Source organism: Branchiostoma belcheri, unplaced genomic scaffold (assembly GCF_001625305.1).
Source record: "Branchiostoma belcheri isolate BF01 breed outbred unplaced genomic scaffold, Haploidv18h27 scaffold93, whole genome shotgun sequence".
In the NCBI taxonomy this organism is placed as follows: Eukaryota; Metazoa; Chordata; class Leptocardii; order Amphioxiformes; family Branchiostomatidae; genus Branchiostoma; species Branchiostoma belcheri.
In genome coordinates this window covers 181,685-197,275 of record NW_017804609.1, presented here as the reverse complement: position 1 = coordinate 197,275, position 15,591 = coordinate 181,685, and the positions used below count along the sequence as shown (strand labels likewise).

General features: G+C 41.9%; 1 protein-coding gene across 2 annotated transcripts in view; it reads left to right on the top strand.

The window, feature by feature from the left end:
- Positions 1–8,152, top strand: part of LOC109461503 (potassium voltage-gated channel subfamily H member 7-like) — a 36,009-nt gene extending 27,857 nt beyond the window's left edge. For both annotated transcript variants that reach the window (XM_019757874.1, XM_019757875.1), the window contains 9 exons: positions 133–287; positions 701–942; positions 1,386–1,585; positions 3,283–3,392; positions 4,041–4,183; positions 5,478–5,671; positions 6,055–6,287; positions 6,567–6,727; positions 7,134–8,152. In XM_019757874.1, the coding sequence (XP_019613433.1) occupies positions 133–287; positions 701–942; positions 1,386–1,585; positions 3,283–3,392; positions 4,041–4,183; positions 5,478–5,671; positions 6,055–6,287; positions 6,567–6,727; positions 7,134–7,750 (2,055 nt within the window). In that variant the 3' untranslated portion in view covers positions 7,751–8,152. The remainder of the gene's footprint in view (positions 1–132; positions 288–700; positions 943–1,385; positions 1,586–3,282; positions 3,393–4,040; positions 4,184–5,477; positions 5,672–6,054; positions 6,288–6,566; positions 6,728–7,133) is intronic.
- The last annotated feature ends 7,439 nt before the right edge of the window (positions 8,153–15,591 follow it).

Sequence of the window (15,591 nt, the reverse complement as noted above, 5' to 3'; positions counted from 1 at the left end):
CTGGATGTCTAACCTTCATCGACGCATGACTTGCATACTCAGAACATGGACCAGTGCAGGAAGCTCCAATTCTAACCTGTATATGCAGGTGGTATTTCAAGCCCTGTCTAACGCTTCCTTCTCCCGTTGCAGACGACGACTCTGATAGGCCTGCTGAAAACGGCGCGCCTCCTGCGCCTGGTCCGAGTGGCGCGGAAAATCGACCGGTACTCGGAGTACGGCGCAGCGGTGCTGCTGCTCCTCATGGCCACCTTTGCCTTGATCGCCCACTGGCTGGCCTGCATCTGGTAGTAGTAGTAGACTGGTTCATTTCATATCTGTCACAGTGATACAAGCATGGGATATAGGGGTTTCCTTCTACACAACCAAATATTCATACCTTGCTGATGTTTCGATGTCTATCAGACACATTCCTCAGAGCTTCTGACTGGAGTTCTGCTTCTCGCTGCTATATGTAGCCAATATAGGTGGCGCTTTTATACTTAATATATCTATAACATACTTGGTAGGAAGCTGTATGTTACTAGTATATAAAAGAGCTACTAGCTTACTACTATTTTACCTAATTTTAATGGTATCTGTTAAATATGTATTGTCATCTGCTCATCATCTTGTAAACTTTTAGACCGACGTCAACTTCAGCTCACTAGCTGCGAAGAGTTTTTGGAACGAATAATAAAGCATTCTATACTTACACTAGGTACGCAATAGGGAACGTGGAACGGCCCACGTTGCCTGCCAAGATCGGCTGGCTGGACATACTGGCAAAACAGACGCACCAGCCTTACACCAACGACAGTAACAGCGGGCCGTCGCTCAAGTCCAAATACATCACCGCGCTCTACTTCACCTTCAGCAGCCTCACCAGCGTGGGCTTCGGAAACGTGTCTCCCAACACAAATGCAGAGAAGGTCTTCTGTATCTGTATCATGCTTATTGGATGTAAGTGTAGCTTGTTAAGTACAAAATTTGGCTTGTTTAGTACATGGTATTGCAGAAAAGTGTACAAAACCTTAAGTATCATACATAACATGGGGTTCGGAAACGTGTCTCCCAACACAAATGCAGAGAAGGTCTTCTGTATCTGTATCGTGCTTATTGGATGTACGTTACAGAGCTTTAGTCTCCACTAGACTCCTTTGCAGGCTGAATAACTTAGTAGAATTTGGCCTAAAAGGTAATGTAACTGGCCAGGGGAATTAGCTGGCCATAGAGGGTCCTCCACTATTCATTCAGCCTGCAAAGGAATCTGGTGGAAACTAACAGAGCTCTTTGTTTGGCTTGTATAGTTTGCATTGTTACAAGAAATTGTGCAAAATCATATTACCTTTCTAGTATTACATTATATTTGACTTAGAAGTTGACTTTATTAAAATTTTTCACAGCGTTGATGTATGCCAGCATCTTTGGCAACGTATCAGCCATCATCCAAAGGCTCTACTCAGGGACAGCCAGGTATCACACCCAGATGCTCCGTGTGAAGGAGTTCATTCGCTTCCACCAGATCCCGAACCCTCTACGCCAGAGACTGGAGGAGTATTTCCAGCATGCCTGGTCATACACTAATGGGATAGACATGAATGCAGTAAGTATACATTCTGTTTTTAATAAATTCTTAATGAAAATTTGTAAATAAAGACTTATGCAAGTAAACAAGAGCAGCACACAAGATAACATTCTATTTGCATCTATTAGAGAGGAAGAGACAATAGAATTTCTGGCAAGAAGGAGAAGAAGAGACAACTAAGTTTAAATCAAGATTCTTAATCCAGAATTTTTATCATCTGACTTTGTCTCTATAGGCAGTGCTACATGATAAAGTGCCCTATATGTATGTTTGATATTTTGGCAATAGATGATATTGGTATTGGCAAAAGCATTTTAGAAGCTACTATTAATGCTTTTAATCATTAGTGCATTTTGCTAGTATGCAAGATTTTCCTGCTTTACAAATATGCAGTAATATTATATATCAGATGCTTGCTTTGCTATGCTTCATGAAGTGTCATAACTTCCTTTATGTTAAGCCATAACTGTCAGTACACAATTTTTTCTTGATTGTGTTGCTGTTTCAATGCACCTGAGCACATCTGTCATTGAAGCTGTACATGGCAACAGGTATCACACAGCTGCACATGCATGGCAACAGGTGCAATGCACTTCCAACAGTCTCTGCACCACTCTAAATGTAGATATACACGCGGTGGCCACTGAGTTGCTGTACTGCACAGCTCAACTTTATATGCCTGACATGTTAAAAAAAACGCTTTAGCCATCAGCTAGATTGACAAATAGATGCAGGTTTTGTGAGGGATAGCTTACAACTTTCTAACTTTAACTGAATGCAGAATTCAGTTACAGCAAATTGGCATTTGCCAACCTTGCTGAACACCAGCCAAGCACAGTCAACCTTGTTCCGGACCCACTCCTAACTACAATTTATGGTTGGGGGGGGGGGTAGTTTGGCAGTGTTAGTTAGGTCATATTCGACTATGTGTGACAGGGGTTTTAACCAGTGGCCCATATCAATGCTAAGGAAAGCTTTGGGATTTGTCACACAGTTAAAAGTTGTTAAAACCTAGTCACACATTGCAGTCTCCCAGCACGAGAGTTCAGGAGGTATTCCAGCAATCCGTGCATGGTGCTGGGGCCATGAGTTTGGATGACATGGATGCTGTGAGTAACCATAGCAACAGACCAGTCCACTGGAGAGATAGGGGTGATCTTTTTTTGTGGTGGAAGTCACGGGTGCTCTTAAATCTTCATGTCAGATCTAAAGCACAACATCAGTATCATGGGTGATATTTTTAGTCTCACTTTTCCACATTGAATGTTTCAGAAAATGCTCAGTTTATATACGTCTCTCTATCATTGATATCTTGCACTGGGGTGAATTATGGATTATGTTATTAACTTTGTACTACAGAACACTTTTTGGGTGTATTGGTGTATGATGTTAACCAACTACGCAAACAAATAACAGGTCAATGACCTGGACCAGACATCTGTCATCATGGTAACTGGTGCTGTAGCAGACTACTGGTGCTGGTGGTGTTTGATTACATTATGTAGCAAGTCGCAGGACGGAGTTGGAGGGGCTGGTCAACATATAATACAATGTATTCGAATGTGTTTCAATAAGAAAAACATAGCAGTAGTTTGCTAGGCTACACCATATGAAGGTAAACATTATGCATGCTTTGCAAATGTTTACCTTTCAAGTAAATTGATATTTCTACTTTCTAACTTTAAGTTAGTAATTTGATCTTTTTTTCCCTGCAGGTTTTGAAGGGATTTCCTGAGTGCCTGCAGGCGGACATTTGCTTACACCTCAACCGCAACCTGCTCCAGAACTCCCCAGCCTTCAAGCACGCCAGTCAGGGCTGTTTAAGGTGTGCAGCATGTTTTTCATCTCTCTTCATTTTTTTTAACGGAGTAGTTCAATGCAAGGCCTATGTGACCACTTCTCAGCATTGAACTAGAAATATGAGAGAAACATGGCTATGTCAAGAGATGGCAGTGAACGTTTGATTTGAAAGCCTGTAGATTGTAGGTTTGTGGGAAACACTTGTCAGGGAGGTAATTCCAAAGCTTGGCCCTATGGGGAAAGAAACTGTCACTGTAAAAAGATTTCGAAGAAGGAATTTTGTTCTGCCACGCTTCATACTAATTATGTTTACCCTCGCAGAAGGAAAACATATTGTTTTCAAATTAATTTGCTCTGTTTCTTTTCCCTCTTCTTCTTCCTCTTCTTCCCCAAACAAATAAGGTCAATGACCTGAACCAGATGTCTGTCACCATGGTAACTGGTGTTGCAATTTTATAGCAGGAGGGATTTGGACTCCTGTTTGATGATAGATATGAAATCAATGTGTTTGAGTAAGAATTGAGGGCAGACCATGTGTGAAGGAAAACATTATGCATTTTCTGAGATGTATGTTACTACTCTAACCAAAAAAGGTTAAATACAAATTTCAAACCTCCTTGCTCTGACTACTAAAGACTAGATTCTGACTTCAATAACTCTGACTCTGACTCAGGGCGTTGTCCATGAAGTTCAAGACCACGCACGCTCCCCCGGGCGACACGCTGGTGCACAAGGGGGACGTGCTGAAGGCCCTTTACTTCATCTCGAGGGGATCCATCGAGATACTCAAAGACGACGTGGTGGTAGCTATATTAGGTGAGTCCAAAAATAACTTCATCAGGTTGGTAGAACATCTACGCATGTACATTGTACAATGTATACTTGTTTTGTTAATTTGTGACACAGGGCCCCACTGCAAAGCAGTGCCAATCACTGAGCTACATGTAGGCAGCACTGGGACTGCAATGAAATAAGATAAAAAATTGAGTGAAAATGTTAAACTTTACTACAATTGGTATGGTCATTTATTGTACCTTCAATGTAGCTGACAACAGCATAACTCAACGGTTATGTCAGTATTGGTAGTTGGTACTGATGTATATTTGGCAGAATTCCCAGATTTTCCTGTTTAGCTAAGGTATATAAACCAACTGGAGGGTCTGTGCCAAGAGCAGATCAACCTGGTGAGACCTGTGCATGTCTGCAACTACCATGCATCAGTCCCTGATGCCTGCGAATGATTGATTGATTGTATATAGATCTAGCATTTTGTAAGGATGTGTTCCATAGCGGCAAAGAAAATGATTTAAAAGCAGCTAACTGAAAAATCCAGTATAGCAATTTAGAGTTGCATGTAATCCCTACCCAGACTCATCAGTAAGCTAACTGCCAGGCATTTGGCAAATGTACAATCCTGTCAGCCAATTCCATACCCCACTGGCACTCTGCTTCTTGTAACAAGATTTCAGTGATGTTGGTTGCGAGTGAGATACAGCCATATTGCCGTAAGCTAGACATGTAATCACTTGATCTTCCCTATCTCTGTGATAAGGTTAGACTATAATTACATTTAAATTTCTTCTTCGTGTCTGTTGGCTGAAATTGCTACACATGGAGACATGGTACCATGAACCTAAAATTAGCCTGCCTTCTGGTGTTTACATGTCCAAAAATACAATTAGGCGCCATAGGCTTGCTGTATGTATCTTAATCATACTTGGAAGGTGGAGCTCATCTCTCCCTCTCCTTCCACCGCCTTCTACGTCCCCAACCAAAGTCAGGATCCCATTTTACACCTGGACTGAGAGAGTTAAATCCTGCAAATTGAGTGCCCTCCCCAAGGGCACAACGTTGAGTCAGGAATGGATGCCGTGACCTCTTGGTCTTGTGTCCACTAGTCTTATACCACTTGGCCATTCAGTATTTAAGAGTGATCACATGTCAACTTAAGATATTTGTAACCAACGTATATCAAATCGTCCCTCGTATATCACATCATCCCTCGGTAAGACTGCATACATGTATTTCAGATCTGATTTAGAAATTCATTCAGCTTCCATAACAACCAGTTTCACTCAGTACCACTCATTTGTTGTAACGTTACTTCCAGGTAAGGACGATGTGTTTGGGGAAGACCCTCTGAAGAACGACATTATGGGGAAGTCTAACTGTGACGTCCGGGCGCTGACCTACTGTGACCTGCACAAGATCATCAGAGATGACATCCTGGAGGTACTGGACATGTACCCAGAGTTCACCGAGACTTTCATGAAGAACCTGGAGATCACATTCAACCTGAGGGATGTGAGTTTGTTTGTTTGTTTGTGCCTTTGAACTCAAGAATTACTCCATTAATTTTGGCCATTACAGCCGTTTTCATGGAAGTCCACTAAATAGCACCAATATTTAGTCAGGTTGAAGTTTATAAACTGGTGTGTGACCAAGTACCTGATACTAGCTAAGAAAAGAACAAGAATGCCTTCAAGTACTAGAGTTGTCAGCCATCAGATTGAGGTGTTCAAAACCCAAAAGATCCCTTTAGCTAGGTGGAAGTGTGTAAAGGATATTGAAAGACTTGACAATTCAAACTCTACTGCAGGATAGATTATAGACTGATATTCTTTACAGAAGTTGCAAGTTACATCATTTGTCTTCAGCTTGAGTGACAAACCTGTATTATTCCCCAGGAGGAGTCCAGCGCGATGTTGAATGACGAGGATGCGACTCCAGCCGAAGCCCCGCCGATGTCCAGCGGAGCCGCGCGACCCTTCATGAGGTTATCCCGGTACTCTCTCAGGAGGAGGTCGTCTGCTTCTGTCTCAAGTCGAGGAAAAGCTGACTTAAGTGAACCTGTGAAAGTCAAGCCCACCATGAGGCACGCCCAGGCACAGAGGACACAGAGTGGAGGAAGTCATTTCAGGTGAGTTCTAACCTCAAATTTCTAGGATTCAGGGCAAACACTCTATCCACGTGATACATCTCAATGAAGAAACAAAGTATGTCTCACTACCACACATTGCATGGCACAGTAGTAATGTTTTGATTTATTATCATTATAATAAAACCTGTCTCCCTGCCTCAGCCATGCCGGTTTGTTGAGTGATATACATGTAAGATCTCAGACGTAATAAACTTTGGGCTCCCTTGTTATGGTACAGTAGTAGAGTTATAATAAACAAGTCATATATCCCTGCCTTAGCCATGCCGGTTTGTCGAGTGACGAGGGGGACGGTGAGTCCGCGAGCGCCAGTCCCAGCCCCGGTCCCGGAACAGGTGCGGTCGAGATGTCGTCCTACGTCAGCGCTACCCAGGAACCTCAGTCTTCCTTCTTCACATTCGAGACTCACGAGCCCAGACAAGGTACGCACAGTCTTCCTGTTTTACCTTTGCCAAGAAGGTTACGTTTTCAGTATTGTTCGTGTTTGTGTCTATGAGTGTGTCTGTAAACAAGATAAATTGTGAAGGCCTAAATGAATTGCCTTGACATGTTATGCTCTGGCAGCTTGTTATGGTACTGGTTGATCTCATGATCTAGACATGCTAGGGTCACAAATTTTAGGTGGTAGAAAGCTTTTGTGCTCAGGAAGATGTGATGTGTATTTGGCCCCCTAGCAGCTAAATCTGGAACTGCAGATTCATTTCTTAAAAATATCTCTGATAATACCAACAAAATTCTCAAAATTTTTTCCTGTCTCATATCAACCTTTATCTTGAATGTAAAAATAGCAATTGCGAGTTTCAAACCTCTTTCTCTGTTGGTTCCCAGACCCGTCTACAGTGAGAAGGGACCAGGACCAGGAGAGTGCCGTGTCCACCCCCACCCAGAGGGGCCCTCCCCCTCCCCGGGGCCAGTTCCTCTCCCCCTCCCACCACAGGCGGACGCGGGACCTCGTCCCGTCGGACTCCAAAAGCCTCGGCCCGTCTGTCGTGGTGGAGGACTGCACGCGTTTCGTGGCAAACTCCGAGCTGCAACGACAAATCGCGAACCTGCAGCAGCAGCTGAACCGGCTGGAGAGTAAAGTGACCGTGGAGATGGCTCAGATTCTGGGCATGTTGAGACAGATGCAGGCCAGCGCCATGCCACCTGTATACTCGGGCGTCCCCACCCAGACTCAGCCTCCCCCCTACCCCAGGGGAAGGAGTCTTTCCCATCCTGTAGACGATCCGTTGTTCTTTCCAGCGGTAGACGCGGGGTTGCTAACAACGATTACCCGGGCGAGCCAGTCCTTGCCCAGCCTTCCCGAGCAAACCGCTGCCTCAGCCCCGTCCATGGTGGAACCCGAAGGCTCTGCACACTCAGGTGATGATGACAGGGGTGCCACAGCGCCCCCTGTGGCAGCAGTTGGTGCTGCAACTGCCAGGCACCTGGATACGGACGTGTGATAGCTTACCACAAAGTGAATTCTGGGAGTGACCTGCATCTCTGTGAGCGACCTTCGTAGAAAGCTCACAGGGATTTTCTGCATCTGTGTTGGGAACTGATCATTCTAGAAATGCACCGGGTATTAAAAAGGTTTAACGACAAGTGAAAAATTGTTTTTGTGGAACTGAACACTACAAGAGTTCTTGGGTTGTTCGTCAGGATTAATGTGCTGTTGTGATGGTACCAAATACCTGTAACAGGAACTACTGTTTCTTCTCAAATGGAGCACCTGGTAACGATGACTGTGAAAGGAAATACGACCTGCGTGTAATACGACACCAAATCTTATCAACATATGTGACTTCTCGGATAACATGACAAGTGCAGCGACATCGGACGGGATTCTGATGTTGGATTTTTCCCCAACTTATTTTTCGAGCTGCGTCGATCACCACCCTCCAGTTCAAACAACTACCAATAAGTGCAGCAAAGAGGGTGTCTTAATAAGTTAATGTACACTTGCGATTCAAGAGATCATAGAACTGCGTAGATGTAGTTCTTCTAGAAGTGGCTGGAGTGGGAAACGAACCCATGGGCCCAACAGCTGCGAGAGGAAAACCAAAAAAAAAAAAAGATGCGACCTACATCTGTCAGAGAGATAACGCACACCTGTGGGAGAGCGTGCAGAATTTCATGCCCTTAATATGAATTTTACGAGTCTCCTGCTTTTCTGTAGAAATCAGTTGGGATTGGAGACTGCTGGAAAGTTGCCTGCCCAGACAAACGTCGAGAAGTTATGATTATCATCATAGATGCCTGCTGAGGAATTTGTTTCTCATATCTGAGGCAAAAAGCAATTATTGTAAGGACTCAGACTTTGCCAGGCTTTATAAAGAGAGTTCTGCAGCATGTAAAGTTACCTTAAATTTCAAAAAGCAATGCAAGTTCTTAGTTTTATTTTAATTACTAGATTTGGCTGTAGTAAATGCAATGTTCTCTTCAGACTACAAAGGAAAAAGTGGAAGAGTCAGGCTAAGGTTATTACGTGAAAGAAACGTTCAGAATTCATAAAAATTTGGAAGAGTCGTCCCTCAAATTCAATGAATCATATTTTTTTTACTTGTGGTTGTACACAAGTTTGATAATCCTACAGTAACAAAATTTACATGAAAATGTTGTGGTGTTGTGAGACTAGAAATTCGATAATAGGTGAGCCCTGACAACTGTACTATAATACCTCAAGTTTTTCAGCTTGCACAAATTTTACGTCAAAGTGGAAAAAATCAACTTCCTCTGGATCAAATTTCCACTGGGGGAAATCTGATGATGTATGAAGAATGAACAGCAGTTGTCTCATTATTCCATTTAAAATAACATGGTTATTATATAAAAGGTTGGCAATATATGTAGTACAATATAGAGGGAGAGACTCTATTCATTTTAAAGGATGAAACTCAAATCATGATGATGGTATGTTCCATGATACACAACCCCTTATACATGTACAATTAGTCAGCCCCTACTGTACCTTGTTCCAAGTACCACTGCATAAGGCGGAATGTCTATCACGGAAATTATGATCTTATAATTTCTTTGAGAACCAAACATATAAGAGACTTCAAAAACAACAACAAAAAAATGATGATCTCAAATAAAAGTTACTGTAACCAGAGTATAGAAAGATTGTCACAATGTAGGTTTGGAATGTTGTTTAACATGTGGAAGAAGTCTTCCAATGTAGACAAACATAAAAACTAAACACAAGTATTATGTTGTGTAATCTGGTCCAGTTAAAATTGGCTATAATGATGCCAGTAGTTTTAATGCGTTACTTGCCCAGGGAAGTGTAAAATGTCCACTGTTTGGAGATCTAAAACCATATCCATTCTTATACTGTAGACTTATGATAAACTATTAAGCATGTCAACAATTTGTACACTGGAATGATTTTAGCAATAATCGATATCGCTTTGAAAGTGTTTTTAAAGCATTTGAGTCTGCTTGGTTGCTGAGGAAAATTCTTAAGTTTTATTTAAGAATTGTCTTTTATGTACACACTTTTAAGATTTAGGTTTTAGAAGGCCGCCCTGTTTTGGAAAGGGTGTACTTTTGTGTTTGTGTAGCGTTATACGTACAAGGCAACAGAGTTCCATCTCGGAAAAAGAAAAAAAAAACAATAAAGTTTATAGATATGATGACATCATCTCCTGATAGGGGATGCGTACTACCCAGTTGCTATGGCAACGGTATCCTAGGAGACGCGGTGTGTCGGGGGAACGTGCAATTCCGTTACGCCCTGTCGTACAATGTAGTCCTGGGGCAAAAAAGCTGACTTCAGATGACACACCTAATATAAGGTAATAAACACTGTACATACGTTTGAATCAGGTGGTCAGCAATGTTGTACACTACTACAGTTACTGTATGATAGGATATCACACGTACGGGTGCCGTCTGCACCTGGTCAGTTCTAGGGGAGGTTTTCATACAGATCTACCTTTTATCTATTTCTTTATCTGTAACTGTGAATGTAGTACATTTCACAGACTAGATATACCGTTGGTAGGAATGTACAATGCCTCTGCTGAATCTATGTTTTAAGTTGGGGAATCAGTGCAATAAAAAGAGTTGTGTAGAGGAGACTTAATTGTTGCAACCGTATAGGCAGAACAAGGACCTTTGTACCTTTGAATTTCATAATTATTATTATAGAAGAGCGAAAATATACCCCTATGTCAAGATATGGTGACTGTCGTGTGCGGTGTCTTTATTTCGTCGTCAATATATGAGGTACACGGTGTTGTTGTTATGTGTTAAACCACAGCAAATAACTTTCATGGACTCCAAAGACTTTAGAGTCCACAAAATATATTTGCTGTGGCCTTTATACACATTAGAGACCATAGCCATAGACTGCTGTAATTGGGCATAAGATAACATATTCATAGTCCAGAGAGCAAGAAATTTACAGGTGGCCTAGCTACATTCCGATATGCGACGGGCTGGGGGCGCCCAGTAGTTTCTAGTGATTTCATGTTCTCAGCTTGCGTTGTTCCCAAAATCAGTTTTCCCAGTCCGAAACTGTACATAACGGTTCTGACGCAAACCTTCCGCCCGCGGGAGACCTCAGCAACACGGGACGCAATCAGCTGGGATTTACGGCTTACGGACAGGATCGATGTCGTGCTGGAAAGTGCCTGGAACCATCATTAATTCAGACTGCTGATAGACGGAAGGTCTGATGACCTGGAGTAGCGACGAGAGGTGTTCTGCCTCATGGGTTTGGGGCATGAGAGATAAGATATCCTCCACAGACACTTTTAAAGATTATATCCTCCACAGACTCCAAATTTAATGTGATAGGGCGAAAAAACAAGGCGGACCAAAAAACAAGATTCCTACATTTACAAATTTTTGTTTTATTTTTGTGAATATTTCTTACAAAATACAGCTGTCTTCTTACTAAAAGGTCTTAGATCTTGTCGGCTTTTGGTTCTGTTCTAAAATTGTAAAGTTACATCAAAACCAATAAGAAAAAAAAGGCTGTAAGAAGAGTCGTCAAATTTTGGTTCCTAAGTCTCCACCGCTTTTAGAACCCGAACCTTGTTCGATCATGTTCGATAATTCGAACCGAGCGCGCGGTCGAAAACTTGTTTTTTTTTTTGGAAACGGATGAGAGCAGCGCTAGCCATTAGGGCTGCGGACCGGTACACTGTACCGGTCCAATACCGTAAAAATCGTTTCGGTACAGGTCCAAAATACCGGATCATGAAGTAACGAGTATATACCGAAATAGCTAGTTTACACCATGTATATGACTAAAGATAGGTAAATCCTACCACAAAGACGAAAAATTAGCACTGGAAAAGACGTAAACACCGTCGATTGATTTGAGATCCTCAGTCTCACGAGACATCGCGAGAGTGTGGCTGATCCAGGGTTGTGATTGGTCAACAAACTCAAATCAGGTCAGAGGTCAGTCATTTTCCCTTCCCTCCAACACTTTATTATTGTTTCTGTGTCATGATTGAAAAAGTGAAGAACACGTGTTAATTTGTCAAATTGTTCAGGTACAGGTACAGGTCCGGACCTGTACCTAAACCTCTGTACCAGTACCTGTACCTGTACCTGATGTTACGTTTAGGTACGCAGCCCTACTAGCCATCCATCCAAGCATGGCGTAACAGAACTAGGAAGATGGACACCTGCTTCTCCGGCTAGAGGGTCCCCAAGGTGCGTGACCTTTGGCCTGGGGTAATGGCGGCATCTGTCAGAGTAATTACAGAAGATGGCTCAGTGTTCCCGGAGGAGTTTCGCACGGTTGTGACATCAATAATAGGCGGGAGCAATCCACAGTAGCCTCTAGAACAGACCCGGGATGAAGTTTCAATATTTCCTTCCTTTACTCTAGCCAAGTAATATTGTAATGTTCTTGACCATTTGTTGTCGCCTCACAATAAGTCTTAACAGTAGCTGATGACTGATTGAATGTTATACCTTGGCCGCAATAGCGGTCGATACAGGTGTTCCGGTTTGTGTGATTGATAACTAGCCGTGTCACATGGGTTCTATTTGGTTATCAGCTTCTAAATGTTCCATAGAATAATCTAGATAACAAGTTTGGAATACCAGATTCAAAAGTTGGAATTAATATTGTCACAATTTGTGCAATTAGGTGCACAAAAATTAGGAACTTTTTGCATTAAACGTTCGTTTTCTCAGGTGGATATGCTATGATAAAATACAATGATTCCGGGTGATACGGAATACACCTCTATGTACAAAGATACCTCAGCGATGTCTGTTCTCCAGGCTAACGGATAAGAGGACAGCTCCGTGAGATGAGCCCCGCCTAAACCCTGTCCCGCTGACCCAGAGGATTAGCGGATTAGCCGGGGATTAACACTGCAAATCGGACCTGCTGTGGGGGATTAGGGGATTAAGTTGACAACTAGTTTACCCGGTGGACTAGAAGTCCATTAAGGGTGGCCCATATGTTAACGATATCGTGCCCTGTTACAGGACATTTTCTGGTATACTTAACAAGTGAATGAATGAATGAATGAATGAATGAATGAATGAATGAATGAATGAATGAATGAATGAATGAATGAATGAATGAATGAATGAATGAATGAAGGAATGTTAACTGGTATGTAGCACAAATTTTACTTCAGAAATCTTTAAGCCTCGTTATTCACCTTTTACAAGCCGGTGCTACATACCCTAATAGACCCTTACCTGCAGTACCGCTCCCGGCCGTATCCGGAAAAATCACAAAGGAACCGAATAGAGAAATGGCAAAAGGCTCGCAAAGAGGTTTTAAATTTTGAGACTTATTTGGCCTTAAACTTGCAATTGTAACCGTGTAATAAAAGAAATACGGCATTTGTGAACACTATTGTAAAAAATGAATACCAAATTTGTATAATACGTGGACAGGTGGGCGCCATAGACAGGAATTTTGATTTTTCTCGTTTTCCACCCCTGTGTAAAAATCACGTTTGGTACAGTCCGTCCATGTGCGCGGAGCCATGTAGGTATTGACAACGGAGTGTATTCCTCTGGTTCTTTTGGAGTTTTTTTGGCCAATTTTCCAACTTTTGCCTTGAGTTTATTTTTATAACATATACAAGTACACGTCGGTATATTTCAACGGTGGATTTATGCCGTTCTTTGGATGTTTGGGGGAGAAAATGCTCATTTCCTGACCGGGTGAACTACTACTTGGAGTTGGAGACAACAAAATGGCGACTTGACTGAGAGTTGGACAGACGCCATGGTGTGGGGACTGTTCAAGGTAAGATATCAAGCTATTTTCGTCAAATTTATTTCCAATAAACTAATAACCTTACGTTGTAACGTTACTTGTATTCGGTATGGTTTGGTGTGGTTCTTAGAATGCTAAAATTTTCCTAGTTTCTCTATGACCATAATTTCTACGCTATGTTGAAAATTATACATATGCCGCTTCGTGCCGTTTTGAACTTCTTGGTGGCGTTTTCGGAGAACACTAGTTATATCTTATTTGTGGTGTGCCAAGTGGCTTTAAAAACTATAAGTTTATGTTGGAGGGAAAACTGTTCTGATACAGAAATGTATTGTTCTATTAAACGCCACGTGGTAAGGGCGGCTCAGCGACCACCTGTTGGAATGTGCCGCACGTGGGCTTTTTGATGTTCCCGCCAAATATTGGCGCTCAAGCAAGGCTTCAAAGGTAGCAAATTTAGCATTTTATTTCTTATTAATCAGAATATTGTGTAAAATGCCAAGACACATGATGAGGTGACTGTTTATTTGAGTGAAGGTCTAATCTAGTAACCACTGTGCACTTCTAGGATGAGGCTTAGTAATATGTTAGCCCAAGTTGATTTGATTATATGGATGGATATCCTATGAGAACCCCATAACTGATTTGAGCGTGCAAATAAAAAAAAAAAGTTTGGCAAAAACTAAAGTTTCCTTCATTATGAAATCTAGGTGGTCATGAAGGTTGAACAAATTTTTATTGAACAAATTTTTTATTGGCATGGTGAATAATAGACTCTTACTTTTCATTCCTTCACATTTTCTTCTTGTCCTTTGGAATGGATTTTGGTATTCTGCGACATAAGTAATCGTTTCCAATACTTTTTTCATTTTACGGCATATATGGTTATTCGAATAAAGTTTCAAGTGTCATAAACTTGGTCATTTTGTAGCTACTTTGTACGATTTAGAGCACATTTTTTTGGAAACGGGGGAAATTTCATGTGTGCGCAGATGTCATCCATATAGTCAAATCAACATGGCCTCACATGAAAATGTTTTTCATCTTGCTTGTTGCATTGTACTTATTATCCTGTATGATACATAGAAAGGTGCATCCTGATGTTCCTGTCCTGACTGGCAGAAACCTGGGATGACGGGCGACTTCGATCCCGTGCAGACGCAATGAGGGCTCAGAAAACCAGTTGACTTGCAGACAGTGAAGAGTTTGCACAGGTGAGACGATGCTTTCAAGCTTACATGTTACTTTTTTTATCAGCTACGTTAAAACTTGGAGGCATATAACACACATGCACTACCAGTAACACATTAACAAACATCTAGTTTCTAGAGCCATTCAAGCAAATGGAAGTTCCATTGATTTTATTGCTATGGTCATTCAGTGTTGCCATATACTAATGATCCTTTCCTATAGTTAGGTGTGTCCTGATGTTCCTGTCCTGACTGGGAGAAAACTAAAATGACGGGTGACTTCTGTCCAATGCAGACGCAATGAGGGCGCAGAAAAACAGTTGACCTGAAGATACTGAAGAGTTTGTACAGGTGAGACAAGCTTTCAAGCTTACATGTTACTTTTTACTGTATGTTAAAACTTGGAAAATGGTCATTGTGTTGCCTGGAGATGTCCCTCGTACCATATACTAATGATCCTTTCCCATAGTTAGGTGTGTCCTGATGTTCCTGTCCTGACTGGGAGAAACCTGTGATGACGGGCGACTTCAGTCCAGTGCAGACCAGATGCCCTGAAGACACTGGACATTGAAGATGCGGTGAATATGAGACGACACCAAGGGAGCTGAATAGTTTTCCCAAGTAAGTTTGTTTCTTCTCCTCACTTTCTTGAGAAATGTACACACGGAAATGTCAGTTACTTATCTTGGAAAAGAACAGTTTCTTCTATTTTTTTTATGGTAAATTTCTTATTTTTTTTATGGTAAATTTCTTCGCGGTTTTCAGCCAAACTTGTATTGTGTTGCTGTTGATGGAATGCACACAGAAATTCTCCTAGTTTTCAGGTTTAGCCTGAAAATTCTATGGCATCAAAATTTTAGGACAACCTACAAACAAATGTGGCTGCTGCAGTGTCAATGAA